The sequence below is a fragment of the Aulonocara stuartgranti genome (assembly GCF_965226115.1).
Source record: "Aulonocara stuartgranti genome assembly, chromosome: 19".
Lineage (NCBI taxonomy): Eukaryota > Metazoa > Chordata > Actinopteri > Cichliformes > Cichlidae > Aulonocara > Aulonocara stuartgranti.
In genome coordinates, this window is record NC_138955.1 from 25,537,245 (window position 1) to 25,549,418 (window position 12,174).

A 12,174-nucleotide genomic window follows, 5' to 3' on the forward strand; every position below is an offset into this window, starting at 1 on the left:
TGCAAATGGTGAAAATCACAACATGAGTAATATTGTCGATGGGTTCAATAAATTCTTCATAAATGTTGGCCCTGAACTAGCAGCAGACATCCCGTGTCATAAAAATGAAAATATCAGTAATATAAAATCAAATCCCTTTTCACTGTTCCTCTCAGCTACAAATGAGCAAGAAGTAATAAATATCACATTAAAATGTAAAAGTAAGTCTTCAATGGATTATCATGACATAAATATGTCTGTAGTTAAACAGGTTATTCTGAATATTGCTAGTCCCTTAACATATATCTGTAATTTATCATTTCAGTCTGGTTGTTTTCCAAAAAAAATGAAAATTGCGAAAGTAATACCACTATATAAAAGTAATGACAAACACAGTTTTACCAATTATAGGCCTATTTCTCTACTGCCTCAATTCTCAAAAATTCTAGAAAAACTTTTTAATTCAAGATTAGAAAAATTCCTTGAAAAACATCAAATAATAAATGTTGGTCAGTATGGTTTCAGAACGCAAAGAACCACTTCAATGGCGATAATTGAGGCAGTAGAAGAAATTACTGATACACTGGATAAAAATAAATATGCAGTTGGTATTTTTGTTGATCTCAAAAAGGCCTTTGACACAATCAATCACTCAATATTATTGGATAAATTGGAAAGATATGGTATTCGAGGGAAAGCTGGTAACTGGTTAAAAAGTTACCTAACGGGTCGGGAACAATATGTTAGCATAGGGCATTACCACTCAGAGAAACTTGGTATTGCATGTGGTGTTCCCCAAGGGTCAGTGTTGGGACCAAAACTTTTCAATGTATACATAAATGATATTTTTGATGTTTCTCAAGTACTTAAACTCATACTGTTCGCAGATGACACCAACATATTTTTCAGTAGCGATGATTATACTGATCTTGTAATGACCGTAAACAGGGAGCTAAAATTAATAAAAAAAATGGATGGATATAAATAAATTATCATTAAATATAAATAAAACTAAAGCAATGTTTTTTGGTAATTTAAAATATAATGTAGAATTACCAATTATCATTGAAGGTGTACCAATTGATAATGTGAGTGAAAACAAATTTTTGGGAGTCGTAATTGATAACAAAATTTCATGGAAACCCCACGTCAGACACATAAAAACCAAAATTTCCAGAAGCCTCGCAGTTTTGAACAAAGTGAAACCATACCTTGATAAAGATGCACTTCATACTCTGTACTGTACCCTTTTTCTTCCATATCTTACATATTGTGTGGAAGTGTGGGGAAATACATATAAAAATACAACTAATCCATTAGTCACAGTACAGAAACGAGCACTGCGTATTATTCACAAGGCTGGTTATCTAGATCATACTCACAAACTCTTTCTTCAGGCAAAGTTACTTAAATTCCAGGATCTGGTTAATTACAATACATCCATAATTTTGTATAAAGCTTTTACTAAACTTTTACCGGCAAATTTACAAACTAGATTTGAAATTCGAGAAAAGGTTTATAATGTGAGAGGCTTTGGAGAATTCAAATTACCCAGAACTCGAACAACCCGTAAAGGTTTTTGTGTGTCTGTATGTGGTGTGAAAATCTGGAACAGTCTGAGTTTACAATTGAAACAATGCAAAAATATTCATAGATTTAAATTTCTCTACAAACAGTTGGTCTGGTCACAGTATACTCAATGATGCTTTTAGTGTGCTCTGTAATGTCTGTTCTCTTACCATTGCTGGTATGGATTCCAAAAAAAAAAAAAAAAGTGTGCGTATGTATGTACATATATGTACATGTGTGTGTAGATATATATGTATGTATATGTATGTGTGTTTGTTACTTGTAGTTATTACTAGAGATGGCACGATACCACTTTTTTATGTCCGATACCGATACCGATATCATAAATTTGGATATCTGCCGATACCGATATGAGTCCGATATAGTGTTTTTTAATCAATAAAACTGTTTTTTAATATCTTGCTGCATTTTGTATAAGTTCATACTCAAGTTTAAATAAACAACAACACTAAAGCTATTCTGTTATACCTGTATGTAAAAAATACACTGCACCCAAAATATTTCACAGTTCAGCAACACTGATCAATCTAATAAACTTAAACCTGCTCCATCCTCCCTATTCTGGTATTTTAAAGAGCGCTTAGCAGAAATATTAAGCAACCTAACTAATAGGGTTGCAAACTCCCAGCAAAAAAAAAAAAAAAAAAAAAAATAGGGAACCACCCCCCAACCTCCACCTCATGATGCTTAATCGACGTAATCAACTTTAATTTGATGCAGTGTGGAAAAAAATGCACAGAAATAAATTATTTTTCAAGAATAATTAAATAGATTCAACATCTTTCTTCAACAGAACTGCAGACTGCACAGATGGTATCTTCCCAAAGAAAAAAGTACTATAGCTTACTAGGGTATATTAGACTTAATAGTTACTATACACAGTAATGGACTTCTATATATTTTACATCAGATTAAAACTTTGGGTGTAAGATTCGGATAATTATTTATTAAAAGCTCGACATTTTAAATAAGAATAAGAAAGAAAAGTATGCCTTTGTGCCCCCTTTTCCCTGTTCATGCCCTATCGGCCCCCCTGGCTAAACTTTGCTAGATCCGCCCCTGCACAGTTACCAGCTGTCAGCTACGTAGAAAAAGATCCTGGTGTAGAAAGTAATATTAAATAAATTCTAACAACAGCTTATCAAGCTTAAACGTGCTGCTGTTGTTCAGCTGCTGGTTTCCTCTTTCTGGCGCAAAGTGGGCCAAAAACAAAGAAGAGAGACGGACTCGCCACAGAAAAGCCGATCAGCTGATCATTAATCAGTTTCACGATTGAAGTAGCAGCAAGAAGAGGCAGTAGCTCCATATATTGGTTGTTAAGCTGACCGTGGGAATGCTTTACAAACATTCAGAGATGAACTTACACACGTGCTTTACTTCTCTCTGGGATAACTTCCTCGGAGATGAAATGCTGGTTTGGTAGTGAGGCTACAAATACACACAGCCGCTCTATCACGTGAGCACACTGCTCCGACGTGCTGCGGTTATGAGCTGAGTTACGCCGTGTCGCAAGTTTTGTGAGGTGCTTTTTTGATATTTAATGGATCGGATTACATTTTTTTATTTCTCTCCGATATCCGATACAGTAATTTATGTCAGTATCGGACCGATACCGATACGTAATATCGGATCGGTCCATCTCTAGTTATTACTGCCTGTTACCTGTGGTAATGCAATTTATAATTTATATATTCTGTATTCAGTTATGAAGGCTCTAATTGTTGTTTGCGAGCTGCCGTTTAGATGCTTGTATGTGCCTGGGGCTGTTGATGGGTCTGTATGCAATGATGGGCGTAGCTGCGGGAAGTTTGTTTTTTTTGTTGATGAGTGAGTATAGGGGTGGGATTTAATAAGTTTTCTTCGTCCCACTCCTTTTTCAGGCAATTTTTGTTTTTTGTTTTGTGCATTTTATGTTCAATATAGGTATTTGTTGTGCCTGAAAATGAACAAATAAATGAATGAATGAATGAATGATGTCAGCCTATTACGGTGCTACTGTGACAGTGTAGGGCATTGTAATGAAAAAATAAAAAGTGTGTTGTATAACTCTTTCCATCTGATATATTAGATCAATATGGTTTCTTGAAAGTGAAGTTGAATCTCAACTATGCTCTTGGGCGCTAACAATGAAGGTTAAAGTCAAATGCTTAGGAATGATCAGGACCCTGACCCGAGTTTCACCAAAAGAAAATCAGCTCGAGCTGTTATTGGCATCTACAATCACACAAAATTTGAAAATGATTCTTGAAAAATGTGAACACTAGCCTGTGTTCACAGTTTGTTTCGTATGTTTATCTGGTAACAAACAGATAAACAAATGAAACTGATAGCATACTCCTTCCCTTCAGGGGGAGAACTAAAGAGAGAGAAAAAAATTACAACTGCTTAACACTGTTGTGCAAAACAGGATCAGGTTGTTGGGAAGAAGAATTAAAATGTTTTAATAACCAAATTCAGTTTTAACTAAGATCTGTGTTATACAGACAGTGCTTATTGTGCCTGTAATTACATCATAGGCCTGTTAAAATAATACCGGGGCCTCTGAATGTGCCAGACATTTACCTAATTTGTGCACTGATACTTAAAAATGCAACACATCCTGATGAGCTCTTGCTAGAAACATACATTATATCTTTCTGAGTAGCTTTCTCCTTCTGTGGAGTCCCATCCCTCCAGCAGCTCATCATAGGCCTGAACCAGCCAGCATGTCATTTCCTGTGCCTTACGGTCAGGTGTCACCTGGAAAGACACAATAAAAATTGAGTGGGTGAGGATGATCAAGTGATTCCAGAATTAAGTTTTACGTGATAATAATGTGGTCATAATGTGAGTGTAATGTAAAGTAAAAAGCAACACCAATCACCAGACACGTTACAGAAAGCTGAATGATAGCGCTAACTAAGTTGATTTTAAGCAGCGCACATACATAAGTTTGTTTTGGCTCCTTGGTTGTTCTTTGAAAATTCATATGAATATAGCAACATGTCACTTTGAAGGAGGCTGCCACCTTTACTGTTCACCTCTTCTCCTGTAAAAGCAGATCACCATCCTGTCATGCAGATCCTGTGGTGTGTAGTGTCTAGGGAACATAGCGTAGTACTGCTAAATTTGATTTGTTTCACTTATATACGCTTAAAGTTTAGTATTGTTAATGCATTTTCAGCTTTCTTTGTGAAATTCCAACAAACTAACTCACTCATATTCCTACAATCTCCCACTCCCACAGCAGAATCAAAAAGCAAAACACAATAGTTAAAAATAGAAAATATCTTAAGATGTCAAATGTCTACAGCAGCTACACTTTAACGTGGTGATATCCTGTCAGAAACCAAAGCTGACAGGTATTTTTATCTGATCTATCATGAGGCGATTCCAGTACTGCTGCACCACCCCATGAGCGCTTTATTCTTCTCATGGGAGGCAAGAGAAAAACACCCTTGCTGTGGCTTTGGATCCTTTCCCAGAGAACAGGGCAAACTCGTTCAGTGTTGCATGATCAGTCCTGCCTTTAACCACCATGTGATTCGAAGGTAACTTTGGCTCGGAGCAGCTTAGTTTTAAACAGCAGTGTGTTAAGCATCCTCAGAATAAACAACTCCCCTGACGTGTCGTTACTAGATATAAACATCAGCAATAAAATCCATCGTTACTTGCGGGTACTACAAAGGGATTGTGCAGCTGATTGACATTGTGCTGTGATGATTGGTTGTGATGATTGGGTGTACCTGGCGGAGAGGTGAAGCAGAAATAGCAGGGGTGTAGTGGATAGGCAGGTTGATAGGAGAAGGACTTTTAGAAGGGGTCAAATATTGTGTCTAAGGAGGAAAAGGGGAAGGGGAAAGGAGAGGAAATAAGAGGAGAGAAGGGAAAAGACAAGAGAGAAGTGGTCTTCTCAAACACATCAAATACATTTAGCTGACCTCAACTGAATGCACACACGATATTTGATTTCAGTGTAAGAAGAACAGAAAGTCTTATTTATTCTTAACAGTTATAACTGCATTAACCACGTGTGTTCTGGCTGATTTACAATAAAGCATGGAATGAAACATGAACAGATATATAAGAGTTACATTCTGTAGCAGCGTTTGCAGGGCATAAGGTGGCAGAGTGGTATCATAGATGAGCACATGATAGTGTGCCATTCAGAACAATACATTAATTGTTTGAATGGAAAACACACAAGCTGAACAAGGGGAACCAGCCACTGATGACCAGATTACTGTTTGAACATGTCTGTAATTATGTCCACAAATAAGGAAAACCTTTAACTGCACCGATTATTTTGAACAGCTGCCAAAGAAAAAGAGCACAGAAGCCTGATTTAGACTTAGATCTAGGTTTAGATATCTGGGATTAAAAATACCCAATTTTGTTGAAATAAACACTACATGTAAACTTTTACTTATTTGCATTCTTTACTTAAAAATAGGTGTAGTTTGGGTTTGTTTTGCGCTGAGCTAATGCAGTTATAATGCAATTCAAATATATATATATAGAGTGAATTCTGCACCACTGGTTTAGATTGAGATCAGCATTACCACATGTTGACTTGGCACACAAAAGTAAGACTAGATTAGTAAAGGAGAAGTCTAAACTCTACCTGAACTGATTCTTAGACTTAAGGACTACACTAACAACTTTTCTGCAAATGTTTCTGCAGTGTAACCTGATGCCCTGTGTCGAATATAATAAACTCATACAGACCTGCATTTCTTCTTCTGGCACTGGCAGGTCCCTGGAGTACTGAAGGAACTGAGCCACATAAGTCATGATGGACTTCTCATCGGGGTCCCGAACGTCCACATCTGCATCAACATCAGAGTGCTCCATGATCAACTCCACATTGCAACACTACTTTGACATGTTTAGACTAACATCTGAGTGTGTTCTTGAAGCAGGTGGAGTTTAATACTGGAAGCTGAAGAATGGAGGTGTAACTCTTCTGTCTTAGAAACATGAAAGTCTGCTATTAAAGTAACAGGCAGAGCAGATGAAACAAATGAGGGTTTTATGTAAGGCTGAAGCAAACAAGCAGCAAGTGAGTCAGCAGACCGTCAGATCATCTTGCCTTTAGGCAAGCTGGGTACACTCTGCATGCAGTTGCAAACGTGTAAACAGCAACACATTCTTTGCTGCTAGATATCTATGTGAGAAAAATATTTAATAAATCTGATCATGAAAAGAGTGTTTGTTGCAGGCGAAAAGGAGCAGAGAAATAAGCAACTGAGTGACCCAAAGGGAAAAAGCATAGCTTTCCTATAAAACTGATTAAGAAATCCTGTGCAACACATTGCCAAAGTGTGTGTCACTACTGATGATAAAACCATCATTGAGCAATCAATACTGGATATTTTCCCATACTTGGAGTTCTGGGTTGTTGTTTTTAACAAACTTATAACAATACATTTTTTTTATAATTATTGTGATTTTCTAAGTTTTTTTTTTTTTTTAAAGTAATATATACGTAAAAATGCAATTAAACTTTTTTGGTTTAGCAACTTATTACAACTGTCGGGTGTAATGCGTCCCAATGCAATGGATTAATGTAATCACATTACATTTTTCAGTAATGTTGTAACGTAGGGCATAACTGTGCTGAATTCAGTAATTACATTATAGCTATGATTGTGTCACCGCCTGTGTTAAAAGGTTCATCAGTTACAAACTGATTTGCCAGAACAAGACTATCATACGTAGCCAGCATGTTATTTATATAGTGCCAAATCACAACAACAGTCATTTCAAGGCATTTTATATTGAAAGGTAAAGACCTTACAATAATATCTTCATTGTCAAAAACCCAGAATAATGTTAAAGCTGAGCACATGCTGACCCCAGCCAACAGGCCAGACCCCGGATTTCAACAGCTGACAAAGACAGTGATCAGCAGTCAGGCTGCAGCTTCTGTTTCTGCAGAATCAGTACGGTTCCCTTAATGTCTCCCTCGGACTGGGATTCATCTTTGCTTTGTGTTGTCAGTTTTCTGTTTATATTTAAAAACTAAAAGAAAGAACGTTTGTGTGTCTTCATTAGGATTTGTGTTGGTAGCCTATAGGTTTATATGCCTTTTGCTGGTAATTATGTGCAGATTTCAGGTCAATTTACTGACTAAGGCAAAAGTAAAGTAAAAAAATAGTTAAAAGTAGCGTAATGAATTACTTTCTCTGGGAAGTAACGTATTGTTATTACTTTTAAGAAAAGTAATGAGTGATAGAAAGTGCTTAAAGACACACAACAAAGCATTGAATGCATAGGAGAATGTGCTTGTATAAGTGTGTTCTATAAGTAGCACTCTTGTTGCCATTTCGTATCTGTTGTCATAAAGTGCATTTTGAACTAATCGAGTTCTTCCCCTCACCATCAGGCTCCAGCAGTCGGGGGATCCTCAGCTCTTTCTCTGCAATACGGAAGGCTTCCTCCAGGTTCTGTTTGTTGCTTCTCGTTCTGGCCTTGGATAGGTCCACCAGGTCAGGCCGCAGAGCATACAGGATAGCCAGGAAAACCACTCCACTCCTCCAGCTAGCCTTGAAGTCTTTTACGTTTACTGAACAGCCAGCTCTGAAGGAAAGAAATTATTTTATTACTTTTGTAATAAATGCACTTCATAATACTTCCATGTCATAAAGTACAGACTGGCACGAGTTCAAGTTCAGCAGTTCAAGTTCAGCAAAGTAACAAAAGATTAAATCGAACAAGAAACAGTAAGATTAAAAGATAAAATGCAACCAGAGATCAGAAAATACATTTTTATACAAGAAATGTGTTCACAAACATTTATTTCATTTAAAAAAATACATATTTACGACCTATTTACAATAAAAATGTGTGAAAATGTATTTACATTGATATTATTCATCATCTCCAGTCCTATGTGACTCCTTCTGTCTGAGTCTTCGCGTATGGAACCCACAGTACTGGGTCAAGGAAGACTTTAATGTATAAAATATACATATACAGTAAATGTGTTCAGTTTTTTCATGCAGTCTTTATGCTGTTACATAGCCATTGCTCTTTCAAGGCAAAAGCACCAGGATTCTGTAATATTTTGAGCATTTAGAAATAAATACAGAGACTGGATATGTAACAACGAATCAATGTCCCACTCTTCACATAGTAAAGTCCTGATCTGGATTTGGTCTTCAGCCCAGACCTGGAAATGAGTAATAATTCCCAAATGAGGATACATCACTCACACATCATACACTTGGCTCACAGATGACAAGGGGCTATGATCTACCAATATATGTGACTCTATTGTGTTAGTAGACCTTTCTGCACTGAATCATACTTCTTATTAATCTCTGGCTCAATTCCACAGCATGTCTTTATCCTGTCTTCCTTCTCTCACCCCAACCGGTCGTGGCAGATGGCCCCGCCCCTCCCTGAGCCTGGTTCTGCTGGAGGTTTCTTCCTGTTAAAAGGGAGTTTTTCCTTCCCACTGTCACCAAAGTGCTTGCTCATAGGGGGTTGTTGGGTTTTTCTCTCGGTCTATTATTGTAGGGTCTACATCACAATATAAAGCGCCTTGAGGCAACTGTTGTTGTGATTTAGCGTTGTATGTACTTATTCGAATTGAATTACATCAGTGTAACCCATAATTTCACTACACATGTACGGTGACAATAAAGGGGTATTCTATTCTAAAAACGCTGCTAAATACATTAAGACGCCTGTTTGCCAAATATTACCATTCCCTTGATCAAGTGCTTACTTGTGGCACTGCTCCCGGACCCACAGCAACAGTGCTTTCTTGGCAGAGACTCTAAAACGATGATGTAGTGGTGAGCCTCTGGGAGGAACTGGACTGCTGCTAGCCGAGTGGCTTGAGAAGGTGGAGCGCGTGTCAAGACTGGCCAAAGACTCCATAGAGGACTGACGGGAGTCAAAGGTGAGGGAGCTCGCCAGCTCTTCGATCTAAAATAACCAAACGCCAGTTTGAGTTTTACACGATAGATTTACATTTGGCATTTAGCATGAGGAAATAAAAACCTCATCAAAACCAAAGTAATAAGCAATGCACAACAAAATGGACAACAACAGAAAAGGGGAAGAAAAACAATCTTACATGATACTGAAGAATGATAGTCCATATAAGGCCCAGGATGATGGATGGTTTTCCATCAATAATGTCAGGAATGTGTATGTTAACTAGCTTTATCTGGGGAAAAGGAAAACAGTTTACAGTTTTTCACAGATATTAGAATCAAAATCTAAACACGAAAGTCTGATGGGGAAAAAAAGTGTTTGTGTAATCTTTAATTTATTTTTGTTCAATACCAACAATACAGTTTTCCGAATAAAGTTGGTGGTAATATTAAGCCCCTTTAAAAGATTGTTTACCGATTTCTTCTTAAGAAAGGAGAGAGCCTTCTCGATGTTGCTCCTGTGCTGAAACATTCCCCTGCCTCTCTCCCGACTCTGAAAACCACAAAGAGGTGAATCACTCAGATCACAAAAGTTCTTAGCTGTTGGTTGGAAAGCATGAAGCATTAAGGTAAAACTGGACTTACGATGTGCAAGCCACTCATCACCTCCAGCAGGTCCAGCAGTTTGGAGCCATCACGGAAATCATTGAACAGATCTACAACCATGCACGGTGGCCTCCTCTGTCACAAATATACATTTTGTTTATGTTATTTTACAGCAAGTTTCTAGCCAAGTAGCTTCCAAATCACCTCTTATTTTGACTACAACCTATGTGAGCAAAATCAACAAATGAAAATAATATATTTCCAGTATTTTATTTTAGATGCATGAGCTAAATATATATATATATATATATATATATATATATATATATATGAACAAATACATAAAAACGGTTACTCAGAGAAAGTTATGTATGAAAATATGTTGGTAACACAGAAATCACAGGAATTTGGAAATAATTTCAGGGATGATGCTTCTTAGTAATTATGTAAAATGTTGATGGGACATGTGCAGATATAACTGGTGGAGACCAGTTTTGTAATTTTGCGTGACTATATAACTTTATAGCATGACGCAGTTTTCGAGGCATTAAAGCCAAACAAATTAGTTAAAGTTTAAAGAAAAGACAGCTGTTTGTTGATTTCTTAGAAGCTGACATTTTGAGCATGGGGACATTTCTCTAGATAATGATGTGTACTGTATTTGCATAGTCATGGGCATTATTATTGATAAAATCTTACAGATACACTTAACAGGTTTAATAAAGAAACAATGAATGGCATTAATAGCAAACACTGTACAGTGGATCTGGCAAGTATTCACAGGATTCCACATTTTTTCATGTTCCAGTCTTATTCCAAACTGTAAGAAATTCATTTTTCACCTTGAAATTGTACAGAATACTTCATAGTGACAAAGAGAGTTTGTTTTAAATTCTTGCAAAGGTATTACAAATAAAAACCAAAGAAGGGGTTAGATCTGGATTCTTGATGGGGCACTCAAGGTCATTCACAGAGATTCCCAAAGCCACTCCTTTGACATCTTGGCTTATGTGCTTAGGGTTGCTGTCCTGTTGGAAGAACTTTTGCCACAGTCTGAGGTCCAGAGCGCTCTGGAGCAGGTTATGAGCTAGGATGTCTCTGCACATTTCTTCATTTATCCCTCAACTCTGACTGGGTTTCTAGTTCCAGCTCCAAACAACATCCCAACAGTATGATGGGTCCACCACCATGTTTGACTGTAGGAATGGTATTGGTCAGGTGATGAGTGCTGACTGCTTTCCTCCAGACATGACGTTTGGCATTCAGGCCAGTTAGCTCATTCTTTATTTCATTAGACCACAGAATTTAGTTTCTCATGGTTTGGTGGTTCCAAACTTGGAGCCCACTGTGCTCACTGGAACCTTCAGTGCTGCCAAAATTTTTCTTCCCCAGATCTGTGGCTCAATACAATCCTGTCTGGGAGAACTATAGAGAATTCCTTGAACTTCAGGGCTTGGTTTGTATTTTGACATGCACTGTCATGCATTCTAAATCATGTCCACTGACTTCATCAACTGCATTTACCACACGTGGACTCCAGTCAAGTTGTAGAAACATCTGACAGATAATCAGTGGAAGCAGGTCAACTTAGAGCGTCACGGCAAAGCTATGAATACTTATGTACATGCTATAGTTGTTTGTTTTGTTTGTTTTTTAATTGCAATAATTTTAAGCAAACCTTTTACTTTGTCATTATGGGGTATTGTGTGTTAAAGGCTTTAACATTAAAAATAAGTCAAGGGCTGTCAGTACGTTCCAGATGTGTAGATCCACACTGGCAACACGTTTAGGCAAGTGAGATAATGTTATGTTCTAAATTGTGTGACAGTGTTCAGTATGAATGTGATATAACAGCACACAATAAACTGTACAACTGTGTTTACTTACAACAATGTCAATAAAAACATCCAGGATTTCATGGATTACTGACTACCTGACAGGCTGCAGTATTTTCCTAGCTACAGTAAACCAGATGACTGATTGAATGTCATACATAATTCTAATTTCCATTCCCAAACCAATGCCCTGTGTCATGTAGATCAAGTCATAATTGACTTGCTAATAACTGACTTTCTATTATGTACTCCGATCCCGGCATAAAAGGTCACTTTTGAATTTCTAGGAGGACACA

At 37.3% G+C, this 12,174-nt stretch overlaps 1 protein-coding gene across 1 annotated transcript in view; it reads right to left on the reverse strand.

Moving 5' to 3' along the window:
* The window catches only part of syne2b (spectrin repeat containing, nuclear envelope 2b), a gene marked incomplete at its 5' end in the record, with an annotated part of 145,516 nt that overhangs the window by 123,967 nt on the left and 9,375 nt on the right, over positions 1 to 12,174 (reverse strand). Inside the window, 7 exons of the mRNA XM_082515097.1 lie at positions 4,195 to 4,308; positions 6,277 to 6,377; positions 7,931 to 8,130; positions 9,284 to 9,486; positions 9,638 to 9,730; positions 9,913 to 9,990; positions 10,083 to 10,178. Coding sequence (XP_082371223.1) covers positions 4,195 to 4,308; positions 6,277 to 6,377; positions 7,931 to 8,130; positions 9,284 to 9,486; positions 9,638 to 9,730; positions 9,913 to 9,990; positions 10,083 to 10,178 — 885 coding nt within the window. The remainder of the gene's footprint in view (positions 1 to 4,194; positions 4,309 to 6,276; positions 6,378 to 7,930; positions 8,131 to 9,283; positions 9,487 to 9,637; positions 9,731 to 9,912; positions 9,991 to 10,082; positions 10,179 to 12,174) is intronic.